We start from the raw sequence: 25,405 nt of genomic DNA, 5'->3' as shown, positions 1-25,405 counted from the left end.
TCAATCCACCAGAAACTGTATGGAGGCATAGAGGATCTGTGGCAAACCACAAGTTTCATCGAGGCTACTGGTCTGACAGTGTAGTCGCGAACGAAAAGAAGAAGGATACCCAGACTATCATGCTACATGCCTGGTACTCATTATCGTTGTTGAAGACTGGGTATTTTGTGGTTGATATGTAGGGTAACAGATAAGAAAATAAATAACAGATGCTACATTTCTGGCAATTACATTCGTGTAGGCTAAATTGACTTAATTTCCCCATATTTTTTTTTCATAGGAAACGTTATAGAAACAAAATATTTACAACGGTAACTGGAAAAGTTGTTAAATAACTCTCAGTTTTAATATGCAGATCTTTATTTGTTGTGCGGAAGTGTTAAAAGATCATTTGAAAAACTTCAGCTGAACATTGGTAAATTAGGTTGGTGACATTAGATCGTCCGATAATACCTTGGCATGACCGATAAGTCCAAATTTGGTCTGGCTTGTCAGAAGTAATCATGATGTAATATTGACCAAGATATGTTTTAGAAATGGCAAGTGTATTTGGAACTTCCATCCGAAAGTGGATTTTCAAGAACTTTCTACACCTAGTCTTTTGAAATAATCATTTTAAAATTTTGTCTGATATTAATACGCTGATCGCTGTTATCGATATTCTTCCCAGAGAAAATATTAGAATAAAAATTGCAATTAACAGCTTGTATCTTTCTTATGGTTACCTTGCAAGAACTTGAATTTTATATAAGCATAAATTGTCTTTGCTAATTCGCGGTTTTTTTTCTCTTGCATGCACTTTTTAGCGTTCCGTACAATTACTGAATTGCCTCACACTAAACGTTCAGCAATAGACTATTCCAGTTTCGAAAAGATCGATTCCAGAAATACTTTTAATTCAGACTAAAATGATATTATTAATACCGTTCGTTAATTTTTATGAAAAGACATCGATATTAGATAAATAATTTGTTTTATCGCGCTTTCAAATGTTTTTAGCAAGTTAAAATTTATCCTTCCACCCCTAGCAACCAGAATTGACTCGTTCATTTACAATTGTCGCCATTTTGTTGCAACGAAACAAAAATATAACCGGGAAATTGATATTTACCTCGAGCAAAAAGTCACAAGATGGTATTTTGATTTTATCTCTAGTATTATTTGTGATGTACATTTATTGTTATTAGATTCACTATGCAATATATATTTTGTATGTGAATATGCATAAAAACTAACTTGTTACTGCCAGTGTTGCTGTAGATAAAGATGGGTGGGGTAACGAGAAATAATTTGTCATCTTCGATCCTCCTATAAAATCGAATCTAAGATATGCATGTGTATGGTTTGAATGACTAATTCTGTTCTTAATGTAATGATAATACTTTTTCTGTAATATTGTCATTTTAAAATGAAATAATTTTCTAATTGCTTTAATGTATATGATACATTTAACAGTGTTACGGTCGCTTACACAGAGCATGTATGTTTAAAGCCAATCTCTGACAACTGCATCAGGAAGTCGACTCTTTGGTGCAGTGATTAGAGCATTGGACTAGCACCCCAGCAACCCAAGTTCAAATCCCACCACAGGCAGTTGGGATTTTTCGTCATAAAATGCTATGATGTTTGACTTGTTACGGCGCTAGCAAGACATTTCGACCCCAAGACATTTCAACCCCAGGAGACAATTCGACCCCAAGACATTTCAACCCCAACTCCTTGGACATTTCGACCCCATTCAATGATATGCCTGAAAACATCTAAGAATGCCGTCATTATTATAATTAAGCTTTAATCTATAGATAATTGAGCAATTTCAAAATGTAATAACGCTGAATTACCAATTAAAATGTTAAAATACGGTTATTTTCGCGAAAATAAGATTTTTTTTATGAAAATGAGCCATATTTGTCTAAATTTCTTTATTTTCTAAAATTCTTTTTTTTCAGTTTCTCAAAGACTATATTAGTACATGCCTTCATATGAAAAATTAGTGATTTTTATCTCAAAATAACAAAATAATCCATCATTTATAAATTATTTTTCTATTAACGAAAATATCGGCATTTATGTATCAGCCGCGTTTATTACGTACATAATTTATGGAACAAATCATTCTGATTATCTATCTTAAAATAACCTTCATATAACATATTTTCATACTTGGTGTTTATTTATATTTTAAAATCATCTTAAAGACTATTCTAGTACACGGCTATATTAAAAATAAAAGATTTTTAAATCAGCGGCCGATTTCGCTGTTTTTAATTATGAAAATAACTTTAATAAAGTCAAATCTTTAATACCTCTTTTTATATTTATTTATTTTTATTTGATTTTTTGTTTGTTTTTTTTTTTTTTTTTTTTTTTGTAGAAAGATATATGCATCTCATTTCTATGGGATTCAACCAAATATAAATAATTATAATGTAACTCAAAGAAGTTTAAGATGTCACCATCCTCATTATATTGATATTAAAATCATAATCAGAAAAACGTGATCTTTTGACTGGATTATCACACCTTGATTAATTGTTTGTTAATACACAGCACGTTTATATATATCTGCAGTGCCATTGCAATTAACAATCAATTAAGCGATTGTGGTGACATCGGATATTTATAAACATGTGTCAACATTATCTTTAATTTGAGCGAAAATGTAAAGAAAACAATAGGAAATTAAACAACATATTTTTTATTTTCACATTTAATGTTATTTTCGTAAGCGATTCTGACGCACACATAAAGTATTTGCTTAATATGATTTTTGTTATTTACAAACTGCTCTTTTCTTTTCTATGAACGACATTCCTTCCAGTTGTAAAATATCAAACACGAAATCCCCGTTACTGCAAAATATAGAATATGTGAGTACTGTTCTGTTAAAAACGGGGGAAAAAAATATCATATTTCATATCTGTAAGGAAAAAATGTGGCAGCCGTATTACTTTTTCTATATTAAATATCTTAGTAAACACACGTGATTTAAAGTATGATTTTAAAAGTATGATTTTAACAACTTCAAGCTATTTCGATCACATATTAAACCGGAATCCACCTAAAAAACCGGGATACACCGGAATACATTTTCCATAACCGGAATACAACTGTAATTTGTAAGTTAAAGGTATTTTTGAAGGTTTTTTTGAAATAATTCAATCATATATATCATAAATGAATAAAATACGAAAGGAAAATAAACTACGTTCACGCAAAATGACTTTATATGAGACTGAAATTCGGCGACCGCACGGGAAATTTCCATTACCGAAATACACCCTTATTTTATCAATAAATGGTATTTTTGTAGGGTTTATTGCAGAAACCATTCGTTGTAAAATATAATTAATAAGTTTCAGAAGGATAAATAAAATTCTTTAACGCAAAACAATTTTATAAGAGATTGAAATTCGGAGACCACGCATGAAATTGCCATAACCGAAATACACCCTTATTTCTTCAACAAATGGTATTTTTGAAGTTATTTATGACTGAATTCAAACATATATATATCACTTTTTTTTTTTCAAAAGGAAATTAAAATACATTTGCGCGTTATGTCTTGTACATGATTGAAAATCGGCGTGCGCACTGGAAATTTGTGCATTCGGAATTTCCATGTCCTAAAATTCTCTAATGTACATAGGTATTTCTTTAATAAATCGTATTTTTAGGGTTAATGATAGAATTCAATTATATCTCAAAAAAATAATTAATTTACAAAAGGAAAATAAAATGCGCAAAACGTTTTTATACGAAGTTGAAAATTTATTGAGCGCACGGGAAATTTGCGCACTCGCGGATGAACCATAACGCCAAAATTGTTAACTTTTAAATTAAATAAAAGCTTGTAATATTTAAATGTACTTACCTTGTTAGACATTATTTGCCACATGTCACTTGTGTGTGCTTACAAATATACTGATTAATTGATATAATCAATAGGTGTGATAATCCAATCAAACTCTATCAGGACTAATCAGAGGCGCGTGTTTGTTACGCCGCATATATTCAAAGGACATTAATTGTGCTTTGGCAATAAATGCAGTAAACGTTTTTATATTCATATATAAACATGATATAATTCTTTTAAAAACTGATTTTTCATAATATATTTTCTTCTTAAATTATCAAATTAAACATGAAGAAATAATTCAATTAGTTCCAATAATAAACATACGGCCGGTCCTTTCCGTCAGGGCGGTTTATTCACTGACATGTATTTTGTGTATGATTCATTTAAAAATAGAATATTTATATAGATCTATATATTCATAGTTTCTAAAATATATGCAAAATGGAAGAAATATAAAATGAAAACATACAACTATTTCTGAGGGGTCGAATTGTCTTGGGGTCGAAATGTCTTTGGGGTCGAATTGTCCAAGAAAATTAAATTTTGGGGTTGAAATGTCTTGGGGTCGAAATGTCTTGGGGTCGAAACGTCCAAGATTCGTTACTGCTAATTGTTGAAGAAGGAGGCTTGTCCAGGATACAGACTTTATCTGTGCCAAAACAAAACAGCTTACACGTCATAAATGATGACTGCTTTGAAGAGGGGAAGTGTAAATTAATGGTCGCTTCATAGCCTGTACACTTAAGGCCAATCTCTGACACCTGCGTGAATGAGTCGACTTTTTTGGCTGAGTGGTTAGAGCATTGGAATAGCACCTGAGTGAACCAGGCTAGGATCCTACTACAGGCAGTTGGGATTTTTCACCATAAAATATTATGCTCTTTGATTTGTTACAGCTAAATGTCATAAGAACATCTTTATATTTCCCAAATTTAACAGCACTTTCCTTAAAGGATAAATCATTTTCCCATTTTAAGAAGAGTTCCACTGTCTGAGCAATTAGTTTCAGAAAGGATTTCTTTGTCCATCTATAGGCGGATATTAACCATGTCAGTAAAAGGGTTAACCCAATCAGCAAGGCTGTTTTAAGTAGCCTACAGTAGCTTCACCCTCTACATTTTCAAAGCCGACAAAGAGGTGTTTCACCATAGTTTGAATAAATGGAAAATGATGAAAGTTTTTCTCAAATGTTTCAGGCGATGATGCGAAGAGCACCACTTCAGACGGTCGCTCAGAGGGAGAGGCAGCTGGAAAACTCGCGTAGGCAAGAAAATACGAGGGAAGAAACTGTTCGTAATCTTGCTCGGGAAAGAGTCCTTGAGTCAAACATGAATCGTGAAGATAGAATTGAAAGCAAGAGGTTTTTAAGAAATCAAATGCAAGAACAGAAAGAAAGAGAAATGGAAGAAACTATCCTGAAGGTATCTTTTAAAGTTTCTATTATTAATTAAATATTAAAATTTACAATTTCTAAAGGAGACATGTATGTCGCCTAATATCATAGTCACTAGGCTATCATAAAAGCATCACTAGGCCCAAGGCTTCATATCCCATGATGATTGTCTGCTTTTAGTACATTCTTTTCACCCTGTGACATATTTCTGTAGATGCCACAGGCTTCTCTGTAATATGTTAAAAGAGCATAATATCATTGTCACTATACAGTATTTATGAGATTAATTTTGAGGTAAATTTGAATTCAGCTTAAAGCCTTTAATATTTCAAAAAAAAAGTTGAGGCAAATTGCAAACGTTTTTATGCAGAAAGTCATGTTGCATCTATATGACATGCTAATAGGCTGGGGTAAACAGGAAAATGACACTAATACATTACAAACATGGAATTGATTTTGCTCATGAATTAAAGTATGTGTTCTGACCAAAGTGTAGGTTATGCTTACGATTTACTGAAGACAGTATGTATAAACTTTACTTAGTGTATACTCCACATCAGATATGTGTGGAGAAGTTGTCAGTTGCTTGCAGAGAACATGTTAATACTGACAAGAAATCCAAGAACACTGACTGCCACAATATAATAATTTAAGTGAAATACTTTTGGAAAAAAATGGGTGTCCTACCTATCCAGGAACACTGGTCAAGTTAACTTACAGCCAAAATATATTAATTCATTTGAAATATTATTTGAAAAAATAGGTGTTATACCTATAAGCACACACATACAGACGTAAAGGAAATGTATGAATCGTTGATCTGTTATTTAGGCACAAAGAGATAGAATACAGCGCGAGGACCAAATGGCTCAAGAGGAACGGCTGGCACGTGAACTCGAGCGAAGGAAGTTAGATGGTATTAGGGATGAAAAAATGAGACAACAAATCAGGGAAACTAGGTAGGTACTTTGATAGCAAATTTTGTATGATGATGTTAACAATGTTTTTAATCTTCCATGTAGTTTAACTTTGTTTTAATTTTGTATGGCATGAGTTAAATCAAAAGCAGATATCTTGAAAATGTTCTGTGACTTAAACATAGTGAGAACATCTGTTTGGGGTTTAGGCTTGGTAAGAAGACAGTCAGGGGCATAGCTTGACAAACATAATTGTGTAGGCACCCTTTGTTTAGTTAGGTACATGGGTATGCCCCCTCGGAAAATTTTGAAATTCCGGATTGCTGCAGGTGCATTCTGTTTTCTGTATATATCTTTAAACCAAATTCCTGTATTAAAATCTCTAAAGAGATCCTTTGGAAGCATAGAATGCAACCAAGCAAAATAATAGCAAACTTGGTTTGATTGAGTCTGTTCATGAGAGGTAATGGAAGGTACAACACCCCTCACGCCTCCTAGCACCGGCTTAAGCGAAATTCTATTACAGTAAAAATGAGTGCACTTCATGATCCCAAAGGACCAGAAAATGACTGCTTTACATCTAGCATCATAAGCATGGTATAGTATAGTGCCTTAAAAAGTTGAAATGTGATTGTCATTCTCAAAGAATTTTCTAAAAAGCAGAAACTAGACAGAAACCCATGTAATGCTTTCACTATATGAGCCACGCCATAAGAAAAACAACATAGTGCATTTGCGACCAGCATGGATCCAGACCAGCCTGCGCGGCTCATATATATTTGAAAAAACACGTCAACACATCTTATTGATTTTTTTTAGTCTAGAATTGAGAGAATTAGAGGCAAAGTTAAAATCTGCTTACATGAATAAAGAAAGAACGGCACAGATGGCAGAAAAAGAAGCAATGAAGTTTGATGTTATGGTGAGTAAAGGTTTGATGGGATTGCATTTTGATACCAGTCTTTAATCCTGAAAGCTCTGGCTTTTGATTGGCTGATACTGGGCATATCTTTTTGAAATTGACCAATAGCCAAGTAGAGACTTGAATTCAGAGACTCGACTCCAAACTTAGTTTTATGATGTTGGAGCCAAAAAAACTCAATAAGGAGTTACTTCAAAAACCAGAACCTTCTAAGAATCTATAAAAAAAGGTTCTTTTTATACTTCAAAATTGGCAGTATTTTATTAATACTTAAGGTCAGTGACATAGGCTCACTTATTAGAAAAGCAATATGTTAGGACTGAATTTTAAAGAGGAAAACCATGTCTTATTGGCAAGTAAATAGGGTTATTAAATCTAATGGAAAAGAAACATACTTCATAACTTCTGGTTTCACATTGAAATTGGTTTAGATCTTTTCTCAGCACAATCAGCTGTAAAACTAAGCCAACAAATGTACTTGTTACATCCTTATAAGACTTTTACCATATTTTATAAACATCATGGAACTACATTTTGGACTTTTCTTTTCCATATAAAACATTGAGTAGTTTCTTCCTGTTTGGTGTAAACGGTCTATATGTATGAATTTGTATTTCTATTTATAGAAACGTGATGCAGAAATCGCCAGGGAAATGATGGAGGAACACAATCGTGCCGAGGAGGCGGAGCGCCAGCGTGAAATGGAGCGCTATAAGGAGAGTATACGGTACCAACAGGAGCTTGAGAGACAGCTTGAGGAACAGGAGGAAAAGAAACAGCAAGCCTACGAGGAATTCCTCAAGGAGAAACTCATGATCGACGAAATTGTGAGGAAGATTTACGAGGAAGATCAAAGGTTTGTTCTGCTATTTTTGTTTGTTTAATGTAATTAAAGGGGTGTTATGGTATTCGTTTATTTGTCAGACGAACAAAAAATGTATGACTTAGTTAATGGGGTTTGTCACATTACTTCATGTATATTTGGACCATAACTTTGTTTTGTTGGCTCCTGTGAGGCTTTGAGTTACTTTTGCAAGGAATACATACAACTTTTGAAAAGTTCTTACAAACCATTTTTTCAATGTTCATCCTTGTTACTTCCTTGGCTTTGATTAGTTTGTACTAACTTATTTTAGCTTGATTGTGAATTAAGTTTCAAGCTTATTTGAAACACTATAGAGTCTGCTTCTTGGAAAGTTTATTACTGGTGTCATATGAGACGGTGTGGTTGTGACCCAAGCTGGGCTCCTTAAAGTTTCCTATCTCTCTATATGTATAATCAGTCATTGATTGAACACTCAAAACAATAGGCAACTTGGTAGTCTTTCGTCAGGAAGTTTGGAAATTTTAATAGTTGACTTTGAAAATATTTCATAACTGATTCCTTCCATTTATAGAGAAAGAGAGTTGGCATTAAAAAAACAGAAAGCAACCCAACAGTTTATTGCCGACTTCAAGCAGGCTCGGGACCAGTGGAAAGAACTGGAGAGACAGAGAATGGAGGAGGAAAACAGAAGAATCTTGGCATTTGCTCGTGTTCAACAGGAAAGAGAGGCAGAACGTATGTCAAAGAAGAAAGAAAAAGAACAAGGCATGGCTAAAGTTCAACAAGCTGTAAGTGCTTACTGATAAAATGTAAAAGAAAACACCAAAAACATTTCAGTATATTCCTTTATTAACTCCTCTTGGGTGTTACGTTTTGCAAAGGGTTGGTGGGGAGGGATGGGGGCATTTATTAAGGCGGTAATAAAGTTTTGTTTTTTTAGCTGACCTGTCACATAGTGACAAGGTGAGCTTTTGTGATCACCCTTCGTCCGTCGTCAGTCCGTCCGTGTGTCAACAATTTCGTGTCTGCACGATAGTGGTTTCATTTATGATTTTATTTTAACCAAACTTGCACACAACTTGTATCACCATGAGATCTTGGTTCCTTTCTTGAACTGGCCAGATCCCATTATGGGTTCCAGAGTTATGGCCCCTGAAAGGGCCAAAATTAGCTATTTTGACCTTGTCTGCACAACAGCAGCTTCATTTATGATTTGAATTTAATCAAAATTACACAAAATTTGTGTCACCATAAGGTCTTGGTTCCTTTTTTGAATCAGCCAGATCCCATTATGGGTTCCAGAGTTATGGCCCCTGAAAGGGCCAAAATTAGCTATTTTGACCTTGTCTGCACAATAGCAGCTTCATTTATGATTTTATTTTAACCAAACTTGCACACAACTTGCATCACCATAAGATCTTGATTCCTTTCTTGAACTGGCAAGATTCCTTCATGGGTTCCAGAGTTATGGCCCCTGAAAGGGCCAGAATTAGCTATTTTGACCTTGTCTGCACAATAGCAGCTTCATTTATGATTTGAATTTAATCAAACTTGCACAAAACTTGTGTCACCATAAGATCTCGGTTCCTTTCCTGAACTGGCCAGATCCCATCATGGGTTCCAGAGTTATGGCCCCTGAAAGGGCCAAAATTAGCTATTTTGACCTTGTCTGCACAATAGCAGCTTCATTTATGATTTGATTTTAACCAAACTTGCACACAACTTGTATCACCACAAGATCTTGCTTACTTTTTTGAACTGGCCAGATTCCATCATGGGTTCTGGAGTTATGGCCCCTTAAAGGTCCAAAATTAGCTGTTTTGGCTTTTGCAGCCATATAGAGACTTCATTTATGGGTTTTTTTTATACAAACGTCCAAAATGTCTTCAACAACAATAAATCTTGGATTCCATGACAAATCAGATCCAATCGTAGGTTCCAGAGTTATTTTATATCTGATTACCTCCCCTGATTGTAATCAAAATGGATTTATATCAGTAAGTACTTATAGGACGTATTTGAAATTTCATTATTGTTATTAGTTGGAGTGAGACAATCAGAGTAGATAACTATGGACTGATTTTATGTCAAATTACCTCCCTTTATTTCAAATTAAAATGGGTATATCTCCGTAACTAATGAAGATACTGATCTGAAATTTCATTTATGTCAACAGATTTATTTGGCAGATCTTTCTTTTGTTCACTTAGAATATAAATTTTTTTTAATTACTTCCCTTTTTCGTTACTATAAATAGCTTATTTTTAGTAACTTTTTTATTATTGGCCGTAGGGAAAAACTGAGACCACTTTTCAGTGGTACAACATGGATGGTACCTCCAATTTTTAGGTGTATTTTGACACATCTATACCTTGTAAGATTTTTTTTTCTTTTTGTTTAAATTCTTCCCTTTGTTGTTCCTGTCCTTTGGATTTAGATATTTTTTCTGAGGACCTTCATGTCCTCAAGTGCAATGATAACAGGTGAGCGATATAGGGCCATCATGGCCCTCTTGTTTGGCTTGATTACATTCTTTTATCAAATATAATTTATACATCGGAATGAATTGTAAACAGTTATAGCACAATCCAGGGCTCACGCTGTCAGTCGCCATTATCGCCATTTGCGATTATCTTATTTAACTGGCGAATATTTTCTCATTTTGGCGACAGGAACTGGCGATTATTTTATCTAACAGCTGCATAAATAATTATGCCAAGTGAGACAGTAACCCGCGGTCTGCTAGTGTAGAAAATCGATAGAGCGGACTGTTTATTACCTCGTGTATTCCAAACACGTGTCAACTATGCCGATAACATTGCCTAAGGCGGTATGCAGACGACAATTAAAGCGGTTATAACTGGAAGTTAATCTTACTTATCTAGCTGTCAATCAGATTGAACTGGCAGGCTACTTTTTTTTGGAACATTTTAAAACGCCAACACAAATTTTCTTCAACTCTATTCGGCAGACGACAATTAAACCAATTTGTACGGGCAGTTTCCTGATGAAAAATTAAATTGCAATCTATAGTTACCGCTAATTTAATTATCTTTAAAAACATATTATAAACTGACCTAACTGTCGACAATTTCAAAATATCTTTAATCCAGGATCTAGGTTAGATCTATATGTGTTTTTAATCTGAAATGAAATTGTTTGAAGCGAAAAAAAAATTTTGTTTTCGAATTTTCAGAATTTTTAAAGAACTCGAATTTGTTGAAATATTACAAGCCAGATATTTTTAATAGTCTATTTTTTACCAAGACAATTCTGGCATAATAAATGTTTGTTTTGCACATTAATTAAAATATTATCGGGAAACCCATTCTTGTTTCTATTTTTAGAAACATGGCTGATACGGGCAAACTAAAAAAAATCAACAAATAAATTTGCTTGCATACTGTAATTAGCGTAAGTAAAAACATTCTAAAACACTTAAAAATTAGTATATTTATTGAATAAACCATCAAAAACTTGTAGACAAAAAAGCTGTAATTCAATAGTGTGCACAGATGACAAATATCACGTATTTTCGCGACCTGATTGTATTGTACTTTTCGAGACTTTTAAGTGCAGTTATGGTCAAAAGAATCATGACAACACTTTTGATATGTATAAAGAAAAAGTATAAACATGGATGATGCTCAAAGACTTGATAAACTTTCCATTGTGTGCAACTGTGTCCATATTGTGTGTGCATGAATGGGGCTAGTTGAGCCATTGCCCTGTCCATAATGTCAGTAAGTATCAACCATTTCAGCTGCCTTACACAAACTAAATATGTGTCCTGTAAATGCCTTCAAAACCCATCAGAATATAGCATTTTAAACATTTATAGTGGACCCCAACACCAATATTTGGAGGTAATTTCCCTGAATCCCTGATTCCCACACCCCCCTGTAGGGGTCTACTGCTTTTTAAAGCAATTAAGAAAATATATATTATAAAATTTATCAATTTTATTTTTATAAAAATTGCACGCAAAGATCCGCATCAATTTTGGCTATTAATTTTTCATAGGTTAAAAAGTTGGCTATTATTTTTTGGAGGCCAGTGTGAGCCCTGCAATCATAGTGCTGGTACTCACTTATGACTTAAAATAACTAGGGAAAATATGGTATTTCATATTTAAGCATCACTGTTTTTTCTGAAGTAGACTGATGTGGAAAGCTCAGCATATAGACCTTACTTTCTTTTAAAACCTCCTTTCTTCATTGTAACAAATTCAGTATAGCAGTCTTGAAAAGAAAAAAAAAAACACAGATGTTATTAAATCCTCATTTTGAGATTGTTCTAATTAATTTGCTTCAAGTTAGTTTTGCTTGTTATAAGTTACTCATTTGAACACTTTTAAAGCTGCGCGCCTCCAAATTTATGTAACTTTTTTCAAAATGTTTCATTAGTTAGTTATTGTAATGAAATGGAGTCGTAAAGTGATTTGGTATTTTTAAGGAAGTTTTTATTTAAAAAAAAAAAGTATTATAAAATATATAAAATTGATGGAATTCAACTGTACGTAACAGTATTCATATGAAAGTACCTCCTTAAACAATACTAGTTTAGCAATTAATGATATCTAATATCAGTTGCTATCACTTTTTAAAAATCAAAGTCTGATGTTCGTATGGAGATGTGTCACTTTAAAGACGAATTAGAAAATGAATTGAGTAAATTTGACGTAATTTTGCTGTATACGTACGTCTGTTATTTACAAATATTCCCTTGTTTTTTTCAGTTGGCCCAGGAGATTTCACGACAGGATGAAGAAAGAGAAGAAATGGAACGTGTCAGAATGGAACTTCATCTGGAAGAACAAGAAGAGAAAGAAAGACAGAAGGAACGGGTAAGTGCTCTATCTTGTTGAAAAATTATTTATAGTTAAGTTTTAAGATTATTTTAATAGTTTTGAGATTATATTGATTGCCGTGAGAAAATATTGGGGAATATAGAGAGATATACCAAATTATCACCCAAGGTAAATTATTATTATTCATGAAATTTCTGCACTTGAGCCCATAATTTGGCCATGTTCTTAAGTAATCAAAACTTAAGATAAAGTCTGTATGCACAGAAACAAAAATAATACTGATACTTAATGAAAAACATACATGAAAGAGAATTATTTGAAATTATTAAAGGTTTATAAAATTTATCCTGATAAAACATGTTTTAATGATAGAACGAACCATCATTTTCTAGTTTTTATGCCCCCGAAGGGAGGCATATAGTTTTTGAACCGTCCGTCCGTCTGTCAGTCTGTCGGTCTGTCGGTCTGTCAGTCTGTCGGTCTGTCAGTCTGTCAGTCTGTCCGCAATTTTCGTGTCCGGTCCATATCTTTGTCATCGATGGATGGATTTTCAAATAACTTGGCATGAATGTGTACCACAGTAAGACGACATGTCGCGCGCAAGACCCAGGTCCGTAGCTCAAAGGTCAAAGTCACACTTAGACATTAAAGGATAGTGCATTGATGGGCGTGTCCGGTCCATATCTTTGTCATCGATGGATGGATTTTCAAATAACTTGGCATGAATGTGTACCACAGTAAGACGACGTGTCGCGCGCAAGACCCAGGTCCGTAGCTCAAAGGTCAAGGTCACACTTAGACATTAAAGGATAGTGCATTGATGGGCGTGTCCGGTCCATATCTTTGTCATCGATGGATGGATTTTCAAATAACTTGGCATGAATATGTACCACAGTAAGACGACGTGTCGCGCGCAAGACCCAGGTCCGTAGCTAAAAGGTCAAGGTCACACTTAGACATTAAAGGATAGTGCATTGATGGGCCTGTCCGGTCCATATCTTTGTCAACCATGGATGGATTTTCAAATAACTTGGCATGAATGTGTACCACAGTAAGACGACGTGTCGCGCGCAAGACCCAGGTCTGTAGCTCAAAGGTCAAGGTCACACTTAGACATTAAAGGTCATTTTTCATGATAGTGCATTGATGGGCGTGTCCTGTCCATATCTTTGTCATTCATGCATGGATTTTAAAATAACTACGCATGAATGTGTGTCACAGTAAGACGACGTGTCGCACGCAAGACCCAGCTCCGTAGGTCAAAGGTCCTAAACTCTAACATCGGCCATAACTACTCATTCAAAGTGCCATCGGGGGCATATGTCATCCTATGGAGACAGCTCTTGTTTAAATCTGCATGTCTTGTTGTTTTTATGAAGCATTCACTTTTAACATTGGTACATACATAACAGTGTTTCAAGGCAGTTTGCCTGTAGTGAGATATCACAAGTTCTGTATGATTATATCTCTTAGTTTATTTTAACATTGGTGGTTATTGCCGCTCAGAAGCAAATACTGTGAAATCGATCACTTTTGTGGGGCACTATTTTTTGTGGATTTTCTGGTTGAATCAATCCACGAAATTTAGTCCCACTGAAGCAGTAAAATTCCCATTTATTTTATGTTTTAAAGGTCAAAATCAACGAAATATATCCCCACGAAATGGCCGTTACCACGAAATTTCCTGCCCACAAAATTAAAAAGATTTCAATATAGCTTCCTGTAACCTCTTCATAATGCCCAGCATGCTTACCAAGAAAACATAGTTCAACAAATGTGCCCTATAGTCATAATTGGTTCCATTTCCGTTATTGAACAGTATTTTGAATAGAATAAAACATAACATGCTTTATGATGAATAAAACATAACATGCTTTTTATTGTGCGGTCTATACTCTATGGGGCATTTATATGCTTCATTGTGTCTGAAAGGGCGGATGGACCATTATTAATCTTAAACACTGACTGAAATGCTTTAAAAGTAGAAAAAAACATAACATTCTTTATGATGAATAAAACATAGCATGCTTTATGTAGAGTAAAACATGACATTCTTTATGTAGAATAAAACATAACATACTTTATGCAGAATAAGACATAACATTCTTTATGATGAATAAAACATAGCATGCTTTATGTAGAGTAAAACATGACATACTTTATGTAGAATAAAACTTAACATACTTTATGCAGAATAAGACATAACATTCTTTATGATGAATAAAACATAGCATGCTTTATGTAGAATAAAACATAACATACTTTATGCAGAATAAGACATAACATTCTTTATGATGAATAAAACATAGCATGCTTTATGTAGAATAAAACATAACATACTTTATGCAGAATAAGACATAACATTCTTTATGATGAATAAAACATAGCATGCTTTATGTAGAATAAAACATAACATACTTTATGCAGAATAAGACATAACATTCTTTATGTTGTGTTCTAGGATTTGATGGAGAGAAGGATCCGACAGAGATTGGAGTTACAAGAACAACATGCTCAACAGATGCACTTCAAACAGCTGAGACAGCAGGCAGAACAGGAGGAGGAAGAACTGTTCAGAAGACAGGTGAGCATATTTCTTTACAATGATGAATTGTTGAGTCTTGTAGATATCTTCCTATTCTATATGAATGTTTCTCATTGCAGAGTTGGTGCAGCCGTTTTGCGCATGCGCGAAATTATTATCCATTGGAGCACACGGCAAAATTACTAATTTTTTGCATGTCCGCACGCATTTAGTGTATAAAATGCATAATAAACTGACTAAAGGTTAGGGTTAGTATCACCATGGTTACAAAATATATACTTTTAAGATATTTTCGTTCAAATTTAGTTAATCCGGTATATACCGGAGTCTGTAATATATCACAGGCGCACCAACTCTGTATTTAGTCACAGCCTTATTCTATATATCCCTTTAGATAGCAATAGGATTCTGTATCAATGATTTATGGAGATGTATTTTCCAGTTTCTGGAAATCCATACATGTATGAGAATTTTCAGCCAGTTTCTCGTCCACTGGGGTCCCTTTTCAAGGTCATTTCATAAGTCTAAGGGGATTTATAGGAATTGTTTCAATTATTGTGATTGCAAAGTTTCTTAAGAATATACATTTTTTAGAATATCATGAAGTTCTAAAAATCAGAACAAAATTAAACTCTGCTTTGGAATCAGGTTTGATCTAGACATGCGAAACTACCTTGAGTGAGAGTTAAACTAGAAATGTTCCCAGTGAAAAATAGGGTTAACAACATATAGAATGTCAGCAGTAGATTCTGCAGATCAGGTATTGTCTCATGAAGTATAAACAGCTACTAAGTACAAATTTTTGTCAACGTAAATATGTGATCTATAGTATTAGTAATCATGAAATAAAAGTGGCGCTTAAGTTACTCAGTTTAAATTAAATTGATTTGACATTTTAAGATGATGGACAAATTCGCCGAAGACGACAGAATAGAACAAATGAATGCTCAGAAGCGCCGCATGAAGCAGCAAGAACACAAACACGCTGTCGAGAGACTTATAGAAGACAGACGTGTTCAGTTCGCCGCCGACAGGGAACGCGAGCTTCTTGAACGTCGTGAAGCAGAGAAGATGGAGGCGTTCAGAAAACAGATTATTGAAGAAGAGAGACAGAAATTGTTGCAGGAACATGCTATGAGGTTGCTAGGGTACCTTCCCAAGGTAAAATATAAATGTTTCATAATATTGAAGAGTTACTATGATCCTGCTGTTTTTGCGTTTTCTCACTGTAAGCTGTATTTTCTATTTAAAGCTGCTCACCAACAGTTGTTCATTTCCACCAAGTTTGGCATAGAATGTATATTTTACACTGAAAAATGGTAAAGTGGGTGAAAATAAAAGTTAGATATTTGTAAAAAAAAGCAGGACGGATGTAAATTTTTTGTATTATTTCACAAGCATTGCAACGGTTTACTTCCTTTTGCATAATATTTTTGGTTATTTATTTATAAGAATATCTTGCAAAAATCTTATGTCAATAAGTTTGCCCCACTAGTCACTTTCAGAGTAGTAATTTTTTATGGATTTTTGAAAAATTATTTTTTTTCTAAATGTGTGGGTTAGTCCCTTTAAGGGTACACTCAAGTATTTTTTCAAGACAAAGATCCTTGATTGTCTATACTAATTTACCCAATACAGTTAAGGAAACAGAAAGAGGCTGTTTTGTTGAATTAAATATTGCTGTGATAGTCTCTATATGACTATAAGTAAAGCTGCGAAAACATGACAAATTGTTCAATCAATAATCTGAATATGGAACTTGAACTATCTTGCCTTGTCCAAAGTGAAAATGAATTACATTTTACCGGTAAAAAGAATAGTGACATATGACAGTTTATAGCAATTTTCTTTTGTTTTCTAATCTGGCATTATAGGTCAGGCCCCATGTTCACACAAATTTTCAGTCTTGTTTCAGACATAATTATATACCTTTTCTGTATGATTTCTTTTGTACTGCAATTTATAGTAAATATATAATTATGTGTATCTGGGAATGTATATACCAGTAGTGACCCTTATAAAATGTTGAATTTACAGTACTTATTAAAGTACAGTGGAGTCCGCTTATTTGCATACCCAATTTGTCAAAGCAAAATATGCGAATAACCGGGCTATTCGTTTATCCGAATATACGTATATGGCATCTGTTTTGGTATGCTTTGGCTGCTCTAGGAGCAATGTTTATTACTTTGAATCAATACGGCAACATTAATTAGAAAATTTGTCACTAATGGAGTGATTAATCATACCTGTGTATGTTTTAAACAAATAAAGCTGTAAACGACAATATTTTTTCTTTACCACTGACTGGAATTTATCCACGAATCGTACAGATATCAAAACGCCATGCTGTCTTGTTTGAGAACAGACATATTTGTATTGAAATTATGAAAATTGATAATCAAGTGTTTTATTTATCTGCAGGGAGTTATCCAGAACCAAGGTGATTTGGAGAGGCTAGGCCCCGAATTTAAAGAAGCATACCAAAAACGTCAAATAGATCCCTTCGATGACGAGGCCTGGGATAGAAGATAGAGACTGTGATATTTTATACTGATAACTTATGTTCATTGGATATCTTTTTCTATAAGAATTATGTTCATTTTATAAATTATACTTTTAAAAAAATACAGGAAAGTGAAGAAAGGGAAATTAAAGTTTAACATGAAAACCTGATAGGAAAGTTTTTGTTATAAATCTAGTGGATGAGGCAACTAGTTTCAGTTTGATATATTTAAAGTTATTATGAAATGAAGATGACAGAAGTGTAAAATAATGTATAAGGTCAATAGTATTATCTCTTATTCAAAGAGAAATTGGGGAAAACTTTTGTTATGGAAAAGGCAGGTCAAATAGTAGATGCTATTTGTGGATGTTTTGGACAAAGATCTGATAACATCATGTTACTCAATAAGTGAAATTTTTATGCTGTTTTGAATTTTGTTGTTAAAGGAGAGATTTTATATGTAAAAATGTTAGGGTGACAAAAGATTATTATGCATATTTGTATTTATATGCCGACTATTATGAAAAGAAGTTGTTCCGTCCTGATTTACACTGCCAAATTCAGTTTCGGCTCGAGTTTGATACAACTGGAGCTAGAACAGATGATAAAAACACTTAAAATTTTAACTTAATGATAATCACCACATCTCTGTGAAAACCAAATATTATTAATCTATTTATAGGGTTTGTATGTCCAGAAAATCCCATTTAAGCAACATTCTTTGACATTTTTCACTTTTCATTTAATATTCTGTTAAGAGATTTTTTTTTAATGAACAAAAAGAACCTTCCATAGATTACATGACACGTTATAAATTTCTGTTTCATTGTTCTCATAGTTTTATAATTAACCTCCATTTTATATGAAAGTATATTTCTTTCAATTTCAGTATAATTTCTAATTTTATATTTCCATATTTTTCAACAATCAGAACCAAAAAGCAAGTTTTAAAACTGTTTGTACCTTCGGAAGGTATTTTTCCAGTCTGTCTTGGAGTTTAGAATAGATATGTAATTGAAAATGCAACTCTGACAAGTATAACACAACAGCTCTCGTATTCATAGCATTCCCAAGACACTAGGTATTATCAAATTTATGTTTAAAGTAACTGTCTTTGTTGGGTAACCAGAATAGAGAAAACCGATTTAAGTTGAATTAAGCACTTGGTGAACATGAATAAATGTAAATGATCAGATGTAAAAGTTTTGAACAAATACATTACTTTACCAAAATTTGTTTTGGTTACCTTTAAATAAAAGGTCTAACAAATTTTAAGAAAATCTGAACTGAAGATGTATCCAAAAAGTAAAACGCCAAAAATGTGTACCTTTGCAGATTGCACAGGTCAGATCAATACCTGTTGGTTCTGTTCTAAAGAACTAAAATGGTTTATCTTGTAGGAATATGCCTGTATTGCTGATTCTGTAAGATGAAATTTTTATGAAAGTGTCGTTTAAACTTGTTGAAGTAAATCTGATGCTTGTATAAAAAAAGAAACTGTTAGACTTGTGTACCTTTATTTGTTGTAAAGTGTGAATCTGGGTAGATTTGCGCTTATTTTTATATAAGGATTTGATAAAATAAAGTGATATATTAAGTATGTTTTTTGAGTTATGTGTTTATTTTTTCACTTATCTTAAAGGTGTACTATACCTACATTTCATATTTTGAGAAATGAACCAGTTTTACATATAGATTACACAAACATAAAATAGACATACTATTTGTGTTAATGATACTTAGCAATTGGTTAAAAATGAAACACACTAATATACACATATAACTTCATACACTGAAATGTGTAGTACCTTTAAAAAGCTGGAAGTGTTTTGTAACAATGGACTTTTACTGCATGACATTTAATTATGAATGAAGCTGGAGGTACACAATTATTTTATATATTTAGGAAAGTTAAATACATTTGATTAGAATTTTCTACATTTGAAGTAAATCTATAGACAAAATATTTAAGTAAAAGATTGGCATTGGATATCTTAACAATAAGAATAAAATACCCTGCTCAAATAAAAAAAAGGGTAAAGGACCAACTAATGGCAATGGTAGTCGTCCTGGGAGGTTTGACAGCCATTAACAGGCTCGAGTTTTCTGGATTGTTAATTATGTCTCCCACCACACAGTGGTGTGGGAGACATTGATTTACTCCAGTCTGTGTGTGTGTGTGTGTGTGTGTGTGTGTCTGTCACTAATCTTGTCCGAACATTTCTCATCCGATTTTCACAAAACTTGAACAAAATGTGTTTGAACATAAGACCTCGGCCAAGTTCGATAACTAGCCAAATCGGTCCAGGCACTTTGGAGTTATGGCCCTTAGAATTACCGAAAATCAGCCTTTTTACTCTTGTCAGCGCTTAACTGGAACATTTCGATCATCACCAAACTTGAACAAAATGTGCTTGACCTTAAGTCCTCGGCCAAATTCGATAACTAGCCAAATCGTCCCAGGCACTTTGGAATTATGGCCCGTGAATTACCGAAAATCGGCCTTTTAACTCTTGTCCAGGCTCTAGGTTGAACATTTCTCATCCGATCTTCACCAAACTTTAACAAACAGTTTTTGACCAGAACTCCTCGGCCAAATCGCCCGAGGCACTTCAGAACTATGGCCCTTGAATTACCCAAAATCAGCCTTTTTACTCTTCAAAGGTATATTTGTAGTGAGTAAACAGTATATAAAGACTGACAAGTTTGCTATTTAGATAATTAGGCAGTTGTGGGAGACATGCGCTTTTCTCAAAAGCAGCTCTAGTTGGAAACTGTTTTCTGCAGATTTTGAGTCACTGACCAAATGGAACCATTTTTAGTTTAATGATTGTAAGCCAAAGCATTCTGTTAAGCACTTTGGCCTTGACTTGCTAACCTTAAAAACAAATTACTAGTTTTATTTATACATTGACCACGACCGATCTTTCTAAGATGGCTATCAAATTTCAAGGTTTCACCTTATTTAGATCATTGACCTTTGACCATCCTACAAGAAAAAAATGCTGTCAGACGAAGGCAGTTTCAGTCGGTTTTCGCCAAGGTGATGGCGAACAACGTCCCCAATTATCCATACACGTCCCATTCAAGAGCAAACAGAGCTGCCTGACAGAGTACTACAATTCTGTGTTGAAGAAGAAACTGTTTGCATCGCTTCCATTTTCCAACAATCGGTTTGACACTGGTAAATTGCTCGGTGACTGTATGGATGTACATACTGCACCAGTCTTGATAAAGGGAGATCGCCACATACCGAAGACAAGAAACGTCAGAGATTTCCCATCAACACGTTTGATTCGGACACTGAGTATGAAAATAATATCTAGGACACTTAACTTAATGGCAACACCAGCCGCCTAGAGAGAAGCCCGATATTTGTGGCAGGATTTGTCATATTTATAAGCGACTACAGGTCTGGACGGCAAGGATACGTCGCCAATATGCTCCAGAGAAACTTTTGTAAATTATAATTCTAACATGACTGGGTTTGATTTCCAGTTAAACAAAGAAGGAAATCAAGCTCTGTATATTCTGCGATAAACAACGGTTGACGCGCGAGAGCATTATGACGTCAAATTGCCGCATGATGTCTGATACATTACTCCTCGCGTAAATGAAGTCCAGCATAATATTTATTAAATATATCAATGAGCATGTCAGAATGAAAACAATCTAGGCCTTCTTGTGATTTATCATCTAATTTACCACGGTTCATCGTTTAGATGCTTCAGTATTTAACCATTCGGGCTAGCGCCCTCGTGGTTCAATTCCTACGCATCTGAACTCTGAACCGTGGTAAATCAGACGATAAACCACTCGAAGGCCTAGATTTTTTGTTAAGTATATGTTATAACTTACACGCCCGTGGTTGTAATTTATTTGTAGAAGCTTTCGAATGGCTGTTTAGTCGTGACTTTCAAATCGCCACGATCGTTTACGACTAACTCAACTATCAAATGTTGTCAATGTTTAAATACTTGTTTCTCAGAAATGAACAATGACATGTAAATGATCTATACCTAAATGCGATGGGTATTGTTGGCATACAGATACTTGGCCAAGCCTTTTTTTGGTTGAAAAGTGAAATAGCGTTTCATGAAACGAAGGTCGCCGTGAAATGCAGCGCACTACTGACTTAAATACCACGATTCAGTTAACAGATAGTAAATGGGTGCTGGATTTATTTTTGGTTCCTGGACTGTCTTTTAAAGTCAGTGTTTGATTCTACGACATATTATTTAGATTTGGTTTCAGTGGCCTACTAGCTTTTACCATATGCAATACTAATATCCTTTGATATAATACAACCGTACGCCCAAGTGTTGTTCTCGGTAATTGATCAGAAATGTATTCTGGTCATCCTTTGAATAAGGCCATGCAAGTGTGACAGTCTTATGCTTAAAACTTCTACAGCAAATGATTTAAACCATTTTCCCCCATCTTTAGATCATTCAGTCCATGACAATTGTCCTACAGATTAAAAAGTCATTTAGGTCATCTACTGACCACATGGAAACATTGAACAAAGTTTAACAACTAGGGTATCGGTGGTCCAGTCATGTCTCGGCCGCTCAATCCATAGTCTTGGGTTCGAGCCCCACCAGCGCCAAGACCACACCTCTTCATATGGTGGGGTACCAGTATATTATTTTTTCTCGGAAGCAGTTTTCCAATGGTGATTCAAATAAGCTTCAAGTTTTCATGACAGCCGAACAAAAATAAATTAGTTTAAACAAAAGTTTAACAGCTACCCTAAATCTAAAAAATCATGAGAAACCAAATGGAATATGGACGACCAGGTCTGATCAACTTCAGCAAAACACCTATCGAATGGGAGCAAAAGTATAGGAGATTTATTCAGTACCAATGTAAAGTGATTTCAAATATATTTCTACTAGATCTATTTATTTTATGTTTTTCAGTGGTTTATCTAAATATAACGGTGAATTATATCCTGATAAACTCACTGGCCACTCAGTGAAAATTATCAAATCTGATACCCGGATTAACGTCAAATAGTTTACCGAGCGTACTGAAAGCCGAAAACAATATGACGATGACGTCGTTAAAATGACGTCATCTTTGCGATGTTTCCTGATAAAATTTCCCGCAAATTTCGACACTTTATTGAAATAAACACAACAAAAGTAGAGTTTTAGACATAAAATAAACAGAAAAATTGTTGGTATCGATGTAATATCACGGTAATTTCACTCGTGAACACCAAAAGTTGTTATTTTCACTCGTGGCTGCGCCACTCGTGAAAATACCACTTTTGGTGCCCACTTGATGAAATTATAACGTGATATTACACCGAAACCAACAATTATCCTCTATATAATGTATGATGCTTCTGTCATTTTTACCCATAATTTCGGATTGAAATTCTAGACGGCTTCTGTTAGATTCGTTTCCCGTCCGGTGAAATTTGAAACGGTCTTTTAGTGTTATTGTGCTCTCTATAAAATGTTTAAAATAGTTAAACTTTAATTTTTGTTGCTCTCCTAATAAAAAATGTTACATCTTTCTTTAATCTTGACGAAAAAAAGGGGATTTGTTATTCCCTTTGTTATGTCTCTCCTTATAGGAGAAATACTGTTGGAAAAATACGTCCTGTCCCTGTCGTCTGTCTGATCTGGAACGCTATATTCTATGATCGATGACTTTTAAGACTTAAAAGTGGGAGTTTGTTAATCGTATAAATTTTTTAAAAATTTGAAATAAATATGGAAGGGCTCTTTGATTGGTTTCTTGCACACAACAAAAAAATTATTTTAAAAAATGAAAGTTATTTTTCATGAGTTGTATTCCCTAAAAAAATGAATAAAAAATGCAAGTTTTAGTAGTCTTTAACCTACGACTAGTTCTAAAATTATGACAAATATTCTTTCAGTGCTAAAGTTTAAACTTCCGGTTGTAAAACTAAATTTAAAAATGTTGAAATTTGCCAAAAAGTCTCCAAAATGCGCAATGTCAACTAGGAAAAAATTTTTTTTACAAAAATGTTAAGTCAGTTTGATACAATCACGGTTATTATGTTGAAAGGCGCCAACATCGGTAAAAAAGCGGGGCAAAGAAAACCCTGACTCAAGGTTAGATGCAAAATCGGTGGGGGGGGTACTGAAAGTGTTTTTAGTAGGTAGGCAGATTTGTTGAGCCCCATTTTCCCTATCGGACTTTTTTGACCCTGTGATTTGGTTTTAAAAAAATATGCTGTGCGCTTTCTTGGGGTTTTTCAAAAATATCCGGCGTACCAAATCCATTTCACAAGTGTGGGATCGAATTTTCATACTGGTACTGATGATAAACCCGGACAGATGATAAAGTTGACCACCTTGGAAATATTAGATTGCAATCGGTTATTTATAAAACTGAACACACCATCTAATAGTTTCCACGTACAACACCAACTGGTGTAAATAAATACAAAATTGGTAAATATTCTGTATAAATAAATGACTTACATTTATCTGTATAAAAAATATCTATCCAAAATTACTGGGGAAGAGGGTGTTTTTTTTGCGCATGCTCACTGTCGCCACATGAAGGCCTGACATTGGGTCACTTTCCATTACTTGATCAGGAATGACTGTTGCAGCTTTTTGGGGAAAGTTTGAATATAATACTACGAAGAAAATTTTGTAAATGACAAAGTGGTCGAATTTATCATTAGTCAACCTTCGTACAGTCCCCATTTTACAAACCCCTTTCAGGGCCTCACTTCGTGTGAGTTTGCTAACTAAATATAAATTTAATTATGTGAAGTTTTCAGCAAATGTTAAGCTTTATTTTGATACCGACCATTGATTACAAATTGCAGAAATAAAAAAAAACGCATTTTCTGTTCGGGTTTATCATCAATACCAGTAAAGATTAAGAACAATCTTTTTTTTTTTTTTTTTGGAAGTGTCTGGCCGTTCAATAACCAGACAACAAGCCTGCGTTCTAGCTATCCGGTAAAAAGACACCTAGCCGCTCCGCAAGGGTTTTCTAGCTGTCTGGTAAACAATTTATTTAGAATAGTGTAATAAATTAATTCAATTTATTATATTATGTTTGCCAAACATAGCGATACTTACCTGTACACAAATACAAAGCTTTTGTATACTTAGAATCTCTTCATTTTCAATTTAATGTTTTTTAGTTTGCTTATAAAGCAGTTATCAAGTTACAAATGTAACAGTCTCAGGAAAAATGTGCAGCCTCGACCGGGATTCAAACCTCGGACCTTCGGCTTATCGTGCCAACGCTCTACCAATTGAGCTACCGAGGCCACTCGATGCGAGAACCGCTACACACCTTCCCTCTTATTGTGAGACATGGCCAATGTCTGCCACAGACTGTTAACTGAATTCAGATGCACACTGCTTTGCCCCGCATGGGCTACAAGGGTGAGCATTCCGGACGAGCCCCCAAATGTAACAGTCATCCCGGACGAGCCCCCAAATGTAACAGTCTCAGGAAAAATGTGCAGCCTCGACCGGGATTTGAACCTCGGACCTTCAGCTTACTGTGCCAATGCTCTACCGACTGAGCTAACCGGCTGCCTGACACATTTTCTCCCCTGACGTGACCAAGTCCGTACCATGACACATATTTTGATAAATACACTAAAAGCAAAGAAAAT

At 34.3% G+C, this 25,405-nt stretch overlaps 1 protein-coding gene and 1 non-coding gene across 2 annotated transcripts; one reads left to right on the top strand and one right to left on the bottom strand.

The window, feature by feature from the left end:
- Positions 1-965: 965 nt before the first annotated feature.
- On the top strand, positions 966-19,380 carry LOC123542016 (meiosis-specific nuclear structural protein 1-like). The gene is made up of 10 exons (XM_053531944.1): positions 966-1,134; positions 5,056-5,280; positions 6,084-6,211; positions 6,989-7,091; positions 7,718-7,947; positions 8,489-8,705; positions 12,656-12,763; positions 15,189-15,311; positions 16,173-16,433; positions 17,697-19,380. Exons 1-10 carry the CDS (start codon positions 1,132-1,134, stop codon positions 17,805-17,807), a joined length of 1,509 nt encoding a protein of 502 aa, XP_053387919.1. The 5' UTR covers positions 966-1,131; the 3' UTR covers positions 17,808-19,380.
- A 5,598-nt stretch (positions 19,381-24,978) lies between these two features.
- Trnai-gau (transfer RNA isoleucine (anticodon GAU)) lies at positions 24,979-25,051 on the bottom strand. The gene has a single exon. It is a non-coding gene; the product is annotated as a tRNA-Ile (tRNA).
- Positions 25,052-25,405: the final 354 nt, after the last annotated feature.

This window comes from Mercenaria mercenaria, chromosome 19 (genome assembly GCF_021730395.1).
Source record: "Mercenaria mercenaria strain notata chromosome 19, MADL_Memer_1, whole genome shotgun sequence".
In the NCBI taxonomy this organism is placed as follows: domain Eukaryota; kingdom Metazoa; phylum Mollusca; class Bivalvia; order Venerida; family Veneridae; genus Mercenaria; species Mercenaria mercenaria.
The sequence above is the reverse complement of the archived record's forward strand: the minus strand, read 5'-3'. Positions and strand labels throughout refer to the sequence as shown.